Source organism: Triticum dicoccoides, chromosome 1A (assembly GCF_002162155.2).
Source record: "Triticum dicoccoides isolate Atlit2015 ecotype Zavitan chromosome 1A, WEW_v2.0, whole genome shotgun sequence".
NCBI classification, from domain to species: domain Eukaryota; kingdom Viridiplantae; phylum Streptophyta; class Magnoliopsida; order Poales; family Poaceae; genus Triticum; species Triticum dicoccoides.
This window is the reverse complement of record NC_041380.1, coordinates 83,821,961-83,835,908: the sequence shown is the minus strand read 5'-3', so window position 1 is coordinate 83,835,908 and position 13,948 is coordinate 83,821,961. Positions and strand designations below refer to the sequence as shown.

The 13,948-nt window shown below is 46.3% G+C and overlaps 1 protein-coding gene across 1 annotated transcript; it reads right to left on the bottom strand.

Moving 5' to 3' along the window:
* Nucleotides 1-418: 418 nt before the first annotated feature.
* LOC119364551 (DIBOA-glucoside dioxygenase BX6-like) lies at nucleotides 419-1,766 on the bottom strand. Its single transcript, XM_037630039.1, has one exon. The coding sequence runs from the start codon at nucleotides 1,646-1,648 to the stop codon at nucleotides 551-553; it is 1,098 nt and encodes a 365-aa protein (XP_037485936.1). The 5' UTR covers nucleotides 1,649-1,766; the 3' UTR covers nucleotides 419-550.
* Between the last annotated feature and the right edge of the window lie 12,182 nt (nucleotides 1,767-13,948).

Below are 13,948 nucleotides of genomic sequence, written 5' to 3'. Positions count from 1 at the left end.
GCATATTTAGTTCCACACATTTAACAGATAACAATAGTGGCAATATTCATTGTCCATGTGATTTCTTTTTCTCTTCATTCAGTAAGGTTTAGGGCGAATAATATGCAAAGTCCTCATCTCCAGATACTGGAATCATTGAGACACATAGCAATTTTCTTAAGCAGGGCTGCATATTTGGTTCCCCAACTTCCACAGGTAATAAGGACAAGAATCAAGATTCATGGTCCATGTGAAATATTTTCCTCCATCTTATTCAGTAAAGTTTATGGTGAATAATATGCAGACATCTCCAGATACTGAAATCATTGCTTTGTACATATTCAAGGTGATGCTAGTAAGATGTTGCAAATGTAGATTATATTTAGGCAAATCTGGTGTTGTATGAGTTGGCATACTAAAATGTAGGAAACACATCCTCTGTGAACTTGATTTCCTTATGCAGCCAGTCTAGCATTTTGCATTACGCTGTTTTAGAAACATTTGACAGCATCTGATTTCAGAAAACAAGTTCAGCTAGAAATTCCCAGCATTGTTTCAAACCGACCACTGATTAAGGAAGAAGGAAGTGGTCCAGCGCCGGGCGTCCGTCGAGGCCTTTGCCGTCGTAGTGAGAGAGGAACTCCCCCACCGTGATGCTCCTGTACAACGGCGGCGCCGACGAGGACACCTGTTCCTCGATGGGGCCGTACACCGCCGTCGTCGTCCTCAGGTCGGCATTGAAGAACGCCGCCACCGAGATCCTTGCCCTGTCCCTGCTCCTGTTGGCTACCACCCGGTGCTCCACGCTCTTCAGCCTCCCGTTGCTCACCAGCTGGAGCAGGTCGCCGACGTTGATCACCAGAGCGCCAGGCACCGGAGGGACGTCCACCCACACCGACCGCTTCTCGCCGCCGCTGCCACCGTCGACGAGCACCTGGAGGCCGGACATGTCGTCCTGGAGGAGCACGGTGAGGAACGCCGGGTCGGAGTGCCGGCTGGTGCCGAGGGTGAGGTGCGGCTGCGGGCACGGCGGGTAGTAGTTGCTCACCACGCTCAGGCCATCTACGCACCCCATCTTCTCCAGCCGATCCGGCGCCAGCCCCATGGCCTCCGACACCAGCTCCAGCACCCGCACGGCGAGCCGCCGCACCGCGTCGCCGTACTCGAGCAAGACGCCCCGCATGGAGGCGGGGAGCTCCTCCGGCTCCGGCGGGTCCGGGAACGCCTGGCAGAACAGGGTGTCGCGCCAGTTGGCCGCCGGCGACTGGAACAGGTCGAAGTTGGAGTTGAACCGGACCTTCTTGGCGAGGTCCCGGGTGTAGTGCGGCGTCTTGGCCTCGGCCGGCGACTCGTGGAACCGCCGCACGGACGCGACCATCTCAGCAAGGAGGTCAGCCGGCACGTCGTGGTTGACCACCTGGAAGAAGCCCACCGTCTCGGTCGCCGCCCGCACCTCGCCGACCACTTCGGATCGGCGGCCCGAGAGGTCGATGACCGGGATGGTGGCGGTGGAGGAAGTGGCGAGGGAGTCGGGAGGGTGGTGGAAGATGGGCAGGATGGTGGTGACCCCGGCGTCGACAAGGCCCTTGACGCCGGCCTTGGTGTCGTCGAACGCCTGAAGCTCCCGGCGGCGGTCGTAGCCAGCTGTACCTTTAGTGGCGGTGGACATGGCGCCGGCAGCGGTACTCTGTGGGGGATTGGGGAATCAGGAGTATTGGCCCGCGTGAGAGTTCGTAGGTTGCTTTGATTGCTGCTGTGCTTCGATCAATCGGTGATGTGTTGTCGGATATGAGAGCACGCCTCCCACGCGCGTGTACGTCGACTGTCATCTATAGTAGCACAGCAATATCACGTCTGGACGATCCTATGCGCCGGCCGACCGGCGCGAGAGTCTGGCCGGTTGCCACTCAGTCGTCCGATTGAGGTAATGAAGACCGTCTGATTCCTCTTCCCACGAACATGTCACTCTCTCCTTTCTCGTCCAATCATTCCTATCCTCTCACCTCGCACCAACCGCTACAGTACTCTCGCTCTCCCTCGCCTCACCCAACGATGCAGCGCTTGGTCGCGGCAACGTGCATCAGCAGGTCGTCGTTTGTCGCGGTCGTGAGGCTATTGCCGCCGCAGCAATGCGCGCGTGCAGTACGATGTCGCTGCCATCCTAGCAATCTGGGTGGCCCGTCGTAGCGTTGCCGAGCATGGTCGTAGCAAACTGTGTTGCTGGTTGCAACATCCCATGGTGCCCGTCGTAACATCTCTGGTGCATGTCGGGTGGTCATCGTGGCGTCGCCAGACATGGTCGTAGCGATCCCGACGGTCGTTACAGCTCCGCCATGATCTGTGTCGTGGAAGTGTCACGATGGATGTCCTCGTAGAAGGACTTAGTTGCGAAACCATTGCGACGAGGTTAGCTTAAAGGGGTTAAAACGAGACAAAGGACACGAGGATTTATACTGGTTCGGCCCCTTGCGGTGAAGGTAAAGGCCAGCTCCAGTTGAGGTGGTATTGCTAGAGTTTCAATTATCATGGAGCAAATCTGCTTTGCCTTGCTCTCGACTTGATGTTTCTTGCCCTAAGCTGCTGTCGCGTCGTCCCCTTATATACACGAGTTGACGCCCTGCGCCTACAGAGTTCCGGCCGGCTCATATAACGTGTCCGGCTCGGTGACGTATCTTACATACCTTACATTACAAGTCTATACGTACATGACGGTTTATACTTACGGGCCTTAAGCCGCCTCTGGGCTTGGGCCTCTTACAAGCCTAACTGCGAACCGCCATCTTGTATATTCTTGGACTTCACATAGATGAACCGCCATTATGGCTGACCCGACCCCTCCTGGGCAGGTTATATCTGATAGTCATATCCCCAACATTAGGCCCCAGATTGATTTGAACTTGTTCATGTCAATCTTCAACACTTAGAAAAATCCTTCTACATATGGTGTGAAAACCTTGTAACCCGCCATGACGTCATCTCCAAGAATTTTGAAAACCCGCCACGACGTCATTTTAACAGATCTTTATCTTTACTGTCCTTTCGAAAATTGAGGCGTCCAATTAGTTGGATAATCATCATTTGGCCTCCTCATTTTTCGCGCCTGCATGTTGCCCCTTTCCTTATAAATAGGGTGAAACCACCCCTTTCTCATTCTCCTCTCTTCTCCTTCTCGTATTCTTCTTCCTCGCGACGCACCAGCCCTCACAAGCTCCGCCATCGTCGACCTTCGTCCCCTTCATCAACTACGGCCGCTGCATCGCCCTGAACGGTCCAGAAACACCGCGACACTCCTTCGCTGTCAGCTAGCATCAGTAAGTCTCCCCTTTTACTTTTCATGGATATGTTCTTTAGGGTTTCAGTGTTCGTCGATGCTCATCGCTCCTCCTCCTTCTTCTTGCTAGATCGCGTAGTTTTGATCTGAAAATAATATAGGTCATGTGCGGTAGCAGTTTTAGCACCCGCTTTTGACATTAGAATATATCCTCATTGCAATAGATCTCTTCTGGGGCACCTCCACTTTTCTGCTGTCGCCTCTGTAGGTTTGGAATTTATTTCCGTTTTCTAAAAAGCCGTAGATCCGGATTTATAGCTTTAACCTGTGGAACATGTTTGTCTCAACACTTAGCAAATTTTGCTCTTGGTAGACCTTGAATATCTTAGTCATGGCGGCTTACTTTGACGGCTTATCATTACTTCATATATCATTAGCCCTCGCTTAAGTCACCATTCTGAACATACACTGCAACTGTTAACTTGTGATTTCACCAACTAACTTGAGCCGGCAAATTATTCCCTTCCTTTAGGTTGTCCTTTCATCATGCCGCCAAAGACAGTTACTACATGTAAGTGGGTTCCCTCCATCGTCACTGAGGGTACTTTAAAATATTTTGTCACAGTTGGATATTTGCCAGAGAAAAGTGTCATGCATTACCACGCTCCTGACCCGGGCGAAGCGAGACCTCAGCCAAAGGATGGTGAAGTCATTGTATTCACTAATCATATGAACCGGGGCTTCTCGTTGCCCGACTCTAAGTTCTTCAGAGATGTTCCGCACTTCTTCAAACTCCATCCTCAAGACATTGGACCTAACTCCGTGTCAAACATCTGTAACTTTCAAGTTTTTTATGAAGTATACCTTCAAGAAGAGCCTAACGTCGAGCTTTTCAGGGAATTCTTCTGTCTGAACCGCCAAAATGAATTCAGAAACGGGCCCAGCTTAGAACTTGGTGGAATCTCAATTCAACGCAGAAGAGACGCCATCTTCCCTCAAGCAGCTCTACCGAGTCACCCCAAGGACTGGAACCAGACGTGGTTCTATTGTAAAGATATCTCGCCGGTTGATGAAAATCCATTGCCGGGTTACCGTGCTGAACGTCTTGATTCAAAACATCAACTCCCCAAGAAACTTACCGCCGCCGAACGTAAGAAACTCGCCCCTACAATCAGAAAAGTTCAAGCCCTGCTAGGAAACGGTTTAACCGGAGTTGATTTAATCCGCTGTTGGGTCGCATGGTGGATCATACCCTTAAGCCGCCGATCTGGCTTGATGTGTACTTATACCGGAGGAACAGACGAACCATTACACCATAACTCTCTGCGTTTGACTGAAGAGGGAATTATTGAAATGGCAACAACACTTGTAAATAGCAAATTCAAAGACTGCAGCAAAGTGGGTATGAATTCTTTCTGCAAGCTTAACCCGCCGCGAGACGTAAGTCTCTCGATTTTCCTTATTTTACTTCATCACCCAAACATTACATGAACTCAAGTATGTTACTCTTCCGCAGGCTAAATCTGACTTCTGGAAGGCTAAATCTGACTTCTGGAAGGCAAAATATGACCACGAGGCTGCCAAAAGGGCTAGGGCTGCCATGAAAGCCGCCAAAAAGACCAGCAAGAAGCCTAGGAAGAAGTCAAGCGCCTCTGACCTGCTTAAGCTGGATGACGCCTCTGAGTCAGAGGTAGCCGTTGACTCTCTTGGTTTGTTTTTCAACCATCTTATTGACACTGACTATTACCAGCATGACACGGGAGCCAGCCAAGCAGTTGAAGAAGAGGTAACTATTATTTCCTCCGACTCAGAACCTTTGCCAAGGCAGAAACTTCGGCGAGTAACCCGAAAAGTAAGGTTTTTCACACCCCTTGGCTTATTTAGATCCTCACTTTCTTTTGAAACGACAGCAACACGATAGCCGCCGCCAGACCCGAACCGGTGGAGGTGAAGAATTATTATCTGGTTTACCAAACACTCCTCGAAAACGCCGAAATGAGGTTCTTTTTAGCCTTAACTCTTTTATTTACTGGCGGGTTTCTTTCTTTAACCACTCAATTCCTTTGATTCAATTTTGTAGGAGATTTCCCGTTCTTCCTCTAGCGATTCATCTCAGACTCAGCTGCCGGCTTTCAAGACTGCCCTTGGGTCAGAATAATTAACTTTCTTCTGTATGTTTATATCTTCACCATTATGCTGACTTGTCCAAATTCTTTTTAGCGGTCAAGCAAAGCCCAACAAGAAGGTGAAGGTGATAGAACCTGTTGTGGAATTGTCACGACAGGTGTCCTAGTGAAAGGACTTAGTCATAGGGCCATCGCAACTAGGAAGCTTAAAGGGGTTAATGGAGACAAAGGACATGAGAGGTTTATACTGGTTCGGCCCCTTACGGTGAAGGTAAGGCCTAGTCCAGTTGATGTTGTATTGCTAGGTTTCGATCACCAAGGAGTGAATCTGCTAGCTTGGCTATCGATCTGTTGTCTCTTGTCCTAAGCCACCGCCGGATCGTCCCCTTATATACACGGGTTGACGCCTGGCGGCCTACAGAGTCCCGGCCGGCTCATAAAACGTGTCCGGCTCGATGACTTTTTTTACATGCCTTTCTTACTCATGGCGGTTTACAATCATGGGCCTCAAGCCGCCTCTGGGCTTGGGCCTACTACAAGTCTTATACTAAACCATCGCCTTGTATATTCACTGAACTTTTAGTAACCCGCCATTAGGATTGACCTGACCCCTTCTGGGCGGGTCATGCCTGGTAGTTATATCCCCAACATTAGGCCCCAGGTTGATTTGAACCTTGTTCTTGTCAATCTCTAACACCTTAAACGAAATCCATTCTCTTCTGTTTGTAAAAGCTCTTGTAACCCGCCATGATGTCATCTTCAGAAAATATGAAAATCTGCCATGATGTCATCTTCAATGGATCCTTATCCTTAAATGTCTTTCGAGAATCAAGGCGTCCATTTAGCTGGATAATCATTACTTTGGTCTCCCTCGATTTTTGCGCCTGCATGTTCACGTATCCCCTTATAAATAGGCTTGGCCATTCCTTCCTCTTTCTTCTTCTTCCTCTCGCACCTTCTCTGCCGCTCGAGCCCGGCCGCCGCCGCAGCGCACCGTCGTCCTCAACTCCGGCCGCTGCATCACCCCGATTCTGTCCAGAGAACGGCGGTGACCCTCCGCAGCAACTCCGTACCCGTAAGCTATCACCTTCTCACCCCTATAGATCTGCATTAGGGTTCAGGAGGTTTTCTTCTTATGTTCTTCGCTGTTCGTCGTAGATTCGTTGCAACCTCTCTTACCGCACCCTCTTTCGATCTAAAAGTAGTGCAGAACTTACACAGTAGCTGTCTCTCATCCATTTTAGACGCTAGCAGATCCCCTTCTCTTGTATAAATGCCTCTTTAGAACTAACGAACTCCTCTGTGCCCGTTTTTAGGTCTAACTTTATTTTTCTTTTCTGAACCATTTTGATCCATAATAATAGCCACAGCTCGGGAAACCTGTTTGTCTCAACACTTAGCCAATTTTAATTCTGGCAACCTTCGAATACTTTTTAGTCATGGCGGCTTATGACTCCGGCTTATTTTTCCTTTATATGTCATTAGCCCTTATTTAAGCTGCCATTATTCATCTGTATCATGATCATGAACCTGTAACTTCATTAATAAATTGAACTGGCAAATTACTTTCTTTTCAGCTTCCCTTTTTTCATCATGCCGTCAAAAGCACCAACAGTCTACAACTGGGTTCCCTCCACAGTAACTGAAGATAACTTGAAAGAGTTTGTCACCATTGGATTTTTGCCAGAGAAAAACATTATGTCTTATCGTGCTCCTGACCCGAACGAGGAACGCTTAATCCCAAAGACGGTGAAGTTATTGTCTTCACTGACCACATGAATTGGGGTTTTTCACCACCCGGCTCAAAGTTCTTCAAATACGTTCTTCATTTTTTTCAAATTTCACCCTCAAGATCTTGGACCCAATTCCATATCCAACATCTGCAATTTTCAAGTTCTCTGTGAGGTGTATCTTCAAGAGGAGCCGACTGTGGAACTCTTCAGAGAGTACTTTTATTTGAACTGCCAGAATGAGTGTACCAACGGCCCTAGCTTGGAACTCGGTCGAATCTCGATTCAACGCCGACAAGGTGCTGTCTTTCCTTTACTGGTCTTACCAAGCCATCCCAAAGATTGGAATCAAACATGGTTCTACTGCCAAGACATATCACCAGCCGATGAAAAACCACTGCCGGCTTATCACACGGATCGTCTTGATTCCAAGTTTGTGCTCCCCTACAAGCTTACTCCTGTTGAACGCAAGAAGCTTATCCCATCTATCAAAAAGATTCAACCTTTATTGGGAAACGACTTAACTGGAGTTGACCTGATCCGTTGCTGGGTCGCATGGCGGGTCATCCCTCTAAGCCGCCGATCCAAATTGATGTATGAATATGGCGGAGGCCCAGATGGTTCTCTGCGTCACAGCTCTGTACGACTAACTGAAGAAGACATTGTTGCGATGTCAACCATTCTCGTAAATGGCAAATACGAGGACTGCAGTAAGGTTGGATTAAACCCCTTCTGCAAACTTAACCCGGCACCAAAGGTGAAAAACCCCCTGACCTCTTTCTCTTTTTGTGTTTTCCTCAGTAGTTTAAATACTTGCATGACTTTTTAACCTATTTATTTGTTTACAGGCCAAATCTGACTTCTGGAAGGCCAAGTATGATCATGAAGCTGCCAAGAAGGCTAGAGCCGCTACCATAGCCGCCAGGAGAACGACCCGGAAGCCCAAGAAGAAGAAGACTGCATCTGACTTATTCTACCTAGATGATGCTTCTGAGTCGGAGGTAGCCCTTGACTCCCTTGGCTAGTTTTTTAACTACCTTATTTGCACTGACTATTGCCAGGACGACACGGGGGCCAGCCAGGCCGTGAAAGAAGAGGTAACTATTTCCTCCGACTCAACCCCTTTGCCAAGACAGAAACTTTGACTATTGCCAAGATGATGCTTCTGAGTCGGAGGTAGCCGTTGACTCACTTGGCTAGTTTTTTAACTACCTTATTTGCACTGACTATTGCCAGGACGACACGGGGGCCAGCCAGGCTGTGGAAGAAGAAGTAACTATTTCCTCCGACTCAACCCCTTTGCCAAGATAGAAACTTCGACTGGTAACCCAGAAAGTAAGGTTTTCGCACCCTTTGGCTTATCTGGACCCTCATTTTCTTTTGAAAAAGCAACAACATGAGAGCCGCCGTCAGGCCCGGACTAATGAAGACGATAAACCGCCTTTCGATTTATCTTTGTCTTTTTGCTTCCATTAATGGATCATCTTGTTTTATTATTCCTTCAAGCAAAAAGGAATATGTTTGATAAATACACAAATATTTAGCAAACCTTTGTGTGCCTCGACACGTGGAAGATATAGCCGCATCTTGGGCATTACATTACACCTTTCACACACAAGCGTATACATAAAACTATATGGGGTGTACATACAAACGAAACGTTTTCTCTGGATTAACTGTGTGAGATGTACATAAGAACGGAAACATATTCCTTGGATTGACTGTGTGTAATATACATACGTATGGAAATGTTTTTCTGGGATTCACCGTGTGGGATGTACATACCTACGGAAATGTTTTTCTGGGATTCACCGTGTGGGATGTACATACCTATGGAAATGATTGGGTTTCGATGCCTCGCCCGATCGCACACGGCCCCAGCCTGTGTCCCAGTAGGGCCTATCCCCGACGATTTCCGGGTCGTGTGGGAAGGACCCCCCTATCGCCCACACTCACTTGGCGACGGTTCTAAATGCCGTCGCAGAAAGGGGTTAAAAACAGTTTGTATAGCACCGACACGTACTAGTGTTTATATCATAAATACAGTGCTAAAAATCAACATTGAACTTCTTATATTCATCAACAACTCTGGCAAGGTGCTTGCAAGCATTTTTTTTCATATGCCACACACAAGTCTATGGTGAGAGTGAGGGGAGACTTCATGAATTGCCTTTGCCATTGCCGCATCTTCATCTGTGAGAATTTTACGTGGATGTTTTCCTAACATAACTTTTAGGAAAGTTCTGAAAAGCCAACCAAAACTAGTAGCGGTTTCATCATAGAGAAGTGCAGCACCAAAGACAATAGTTTTCTGGTGATTATTCACCCCTACAATCAAACCAAATGGACGTCCATCATCTAGTTTTCTATATGTGGTGTCAAAGCATATAACATCGCCGAAACTTGCATAGTTGAAACCATTTTGGAGTCAGCCCAAAAAATATTAGTTATCAACTCATCCTCATCCACTTGAATTGAATAATAAAAGTTGACATCTGCTGAGACCTTTTTCTCCATGTATTCTAATACTCCCCCCTGTGTCACCTACCTTCGCTTTTATTGTTCTCTTGGAGTACAAACAATTTTTCATATATTGAGGTGTAAAGCCAAGGTTTTCACTTCCACCTGCTTCTTTGGCCATCAAATCGATTGTTGCTTTATTTGAAATGCCAGCAGACTTTGCAACCTCTGCATTTGCTATATGTGCTTCTATCACCTTTCTCTGGGATCTCAAGTATTGGGTCATGATTCCATGAGCAAGAGTGTGGTTCTGTGATGCCTCGAATTCATACACATAATAAAATCAATTTCTAAGGCTAATCTTCATACGGGCATCACAGCCACATCATGATTTAGGCCTACTGTAACTGAATGTCTCCTCTTTTTATCTTCCCGGTGATGGCCTATAATTATCTTAGTAATTGTCTTAGAGCATAAAGAAGTGATCAGCCTCAAAACAAATAAAGAATAATCCATACCTTGACGATAGCATGTAAATGCCCGTTGCTGAATTGTAGAAGAGTCTGTCACTTTATGCCCACTGCTTCTTCTGATGCTAAAACTAGTTGTTATAAAATAAATAGGCCTCCTTTTGAGATAAAAATTTCATGCCAAGCTTTGGTACCCTTTCACGTTGTGATCTACTTCAGTTTCTTGCTGATCCTATATCAATTAGGATTTGATTTAGTTATAACATTCCAGGAACTATATGCATTGTAAAAGGAATAGAAAAAACTATGCTAGATGCTTTCCAGGAACTGAAATTAGAGGATCCTACAAGAACGTCCGCACATGCAATTAAATTTGAAATGGGGGTACTGTACATGGTACTGCTTTGTTTTTCTAAATGGAAAAGAACTAACTTTCCATCGCTGTTTGGCATCTGCAGATTATGATCACAGTTTCTGTAGAATATCTACAAGGGTGCATCATGCTGCTTTTTCTGTCCAACACTCGGGATCGTGTCACAGTTAATGGAAAGATTCACCAATAAGAACTGAGTCAGGTTTCTTACTTTTGGGGTGTGAGATTGATCGTCACCCTCCTTGTTCCCCGGACCACTCCTCGGAGAAGCCATGGGGGATGCCAGACTTGGAGATGCCATCAGGACGTGGATTACTTTGCTACTCAATTCAATAGAAGCCGCTATTGATTGTTGTGCGCCCTCAAGACTGTAGGTCGCTCCTGTCTCCTATGAGCAATAGATTTACATTTTTGCGCACTTTTGTATATGTTGTGGATCTATTTGTGGGACGGTGTGAGACTTGATTATTCCCTCCAGTTTTGCGTTCTGTTTTAATGATGAGAATATTACAGAAGGGAATATGTATTAGGATGTGTATTTTATTTTTTCATAGAAATTCTGGAGCAGGGCGTGCGTGGAGCCACAGCCGTGCGATGAATTTTCCTTTAAAATTGATAATTTTTTTTAAATTTGATAAACTTTTTCTAAATATGATAATTCTTTTTCAAAATCGATGAACTTTTTTTGGATTTAGTGAACTTGTTTTCAAATTTGATGAACTTTTTTTTTCAAAAATCATAACTTTTTTCAAAATCAGTGAAGCTTTTACAAAATTGTTGAAGCTTTTTCAAAATTTGATGAACTTTTTTTCAAATCGGTGAAGCTTTTTCAAAATTTGATGAACTTTTTTTAAATCTATGAACTTTATTCTCAATATTTGTGAACTCTTTTTTGAAATGGGCGAACTTTTTCAAATTCGATGAACCTTTTCTCAAAATCATGAACTCTTTTCATAATCATTTTTTTTGTAATTCATGAACTTTTTCTGAAATGTTTCCAACTAGTTGAAAAATCAAATGCTACAGTAAATGGTAGATGTGCAATAAATTGCGCGGCTATAAATGTTCTTAAATAATTCGCCCTAGACTTGGTTACTAGCACGTACTACTTAGGTTAGGTGGTTAGCCATCTGAAATGTCACGACGCGTGTTCGATCCACGAGGAGAGCCATTTTTTGGGGGATTTTTCACACTACCCACGAGCGAGCGAACTTCGGGTGCGATCTATTGAATTTTTGATGGGCCGGCCCAGTAACATCGCCTGTGGGCACTAGTAAGCAGAACAGGTTAGACCAACTCCAATGCGCCTGCTCTCTCTCTCTGTGATGGCCGCCATGTTTGGTTAGGGCATCCCGAAAATTTACCATCCGTCCCTGTAAATATTGTGACGAATTAATAAAGCTTCACGACGTTGTCTCAAAAAAAAAACTCCAATGCGCCGATCCAGACAGACGGCGATTTTATCTGTTTGGGTCGGCCCAACGGACACCCATGTCCATTTTCGTATTTGGGTCGGCACATGCGTCCAACCCTGGCCCGACCAATTTTTTAGGTCGTGCAAAAAAAACACAAAATATTTTGAAAATAGAAAAACATTAATTAAACCGCGTCAACATTTACATTATATAAAACATTAAATAAACCCAAACTATGATGAGGCGCGCTGCCCTAGGCGTCCTCCTCATCGTCGTCAGGGCCAGTGAGGTCGATCAGCGTTGGCGTCGGCCCGGCCCAGGATAATGCTGTATTCCAGGCCGTGGTGACATCGTTCACCGCGGGTTGTATCGCCACCGGCTGGGCATGACGCGCCCCCTCCTCGGCCTCGTGGCTCAAAGAACATGCGGTGCCTTCATGTTTGGTTTTGATAATTGATGACAATCTTTATGGACTAATGGTTGCCTTGGGTTATATTAAAGGTTTTTTCCATAGGCTTTTTTTGGAGTACATGTGTTGGTTTCAAGGAGAGTTTGTGTCGACCAAGGTGCTATTTAAGGAATTATCTAAAGATCGGTCATGTGAGTGTTGAGCTTATTGCAAGCATGTCTTGAAGAAGAAGATTGTGTGATCATTCATGTTTACCTTCAAGACATCATCCAAATGAAGAGAATTGGAAAGGTTCAAGGTTGATCAAGACTAAGTCAAGAGTGAATCAAGTTGATCAACTCACAAAGCGGCAGAAGATGTACCGAGAGGGATCAAGTGATCCCATGGTATGATAATCATTGTCAATTACGCTTTGTGTACAAACCCATGGTCTTCCTGAGAGTTTTGTGAGGGGTTAGGTTGCTGTGTGTAAATTCAAGTGATGCATCACGAAGAGATCAAGTGCTTGAAACTTGCCGTCCATTGTGGTGACAATGGACTTGTGAAGATGTGCGGAAGAGTTGCTCACCCATAGTGGAGTATGAGAGAGCAATCTACTAGTCTTCACCAAGCCAACGCAATCAAGAAAGGTGGTCCAACTTGAGGAAGTCAAGATCGTCGCCATCTAGATCAAGTGGACTATGTGCAAGACAAAGGTTTGCCCTTGATAGGTTATCTAGTATACCGGTCTCAATAGTGGTAGTTGGGAGACCGGGGTATAGGATCGGTTGTCATACTATCAAGGGGGCTCTCGATGAGTAGCTTGATCGTATCGTTCATAGAGAGCTCAAACCATTGCATCCTGGCATCTTCTTTATTGGTTCTTGTTTGGTTCTTCTCTTTGTGAGTTTTGGAGCTTTTGGTCATCTTGATGACAAGCTCGAGTTCATCGAAAACGGAGTTCACATGCATCTTCTATGATGTTTTCGATGTTGGAGGTTTTGCCGGTTCTTCTCGGCTGAAGGTTTCACTCCTCTATTTGTTAGGCATACCTCCCCTGCCTCTTCTTACTATAACCAGTTGTTGTTTTGATGCTACTCGTTGTCTTGTATCCAACAAGCTTGAGTTTGCTCAATTCGGAGCTCCTATGAAGAAGTTATGGCAGTTTTGGTTTTCTCCCTGCGGTAGTATCGTGGTCGGCAGCGGTAGTACCGCTTATAGCGTCAAGCGGTAGTACCGCTCCAGTACTGCTCTACTACCACCTCGATTTTGGGTCCTGCTCTTTTCGTGTCGGGTTTAGCAGTAGTTACACGGCAGTAAGGCACGGTAGTTCCGCCTACCGCCTATAAGCGGTAGTACCGCTCCGGTCGGGCGGTAGTACCGCTACTGCATTTCTGCCGCCGTACTCTGCTTTGCCATGCCTCTTTTGGTCCCGTGTTCTGCTCCTCCAGCGGTAGTACCACTAGGGTGAGCGGTAGTACCGCTTATATGCGGTACTACCGCCCCAAGGTTCATGTTATGTTGCTCCTTTTCCCTGCTTCTTCCGCCCGAGCGGTAGTACCGCTCGTGGAGCGGTGGTACCGCTCGTGTGCGGGCTGAGCACATAACGGTTGGATTCGGGAGCTCCTATAAAAGGGGGTCTTCTTCCCATTCAACGTTATCTCTTGAGCTCGTGTTCTTCCCCCATTGTTGACCTTCTTCGAGCTTGCTTACTCTCAATTCCTCCATGGATTCTT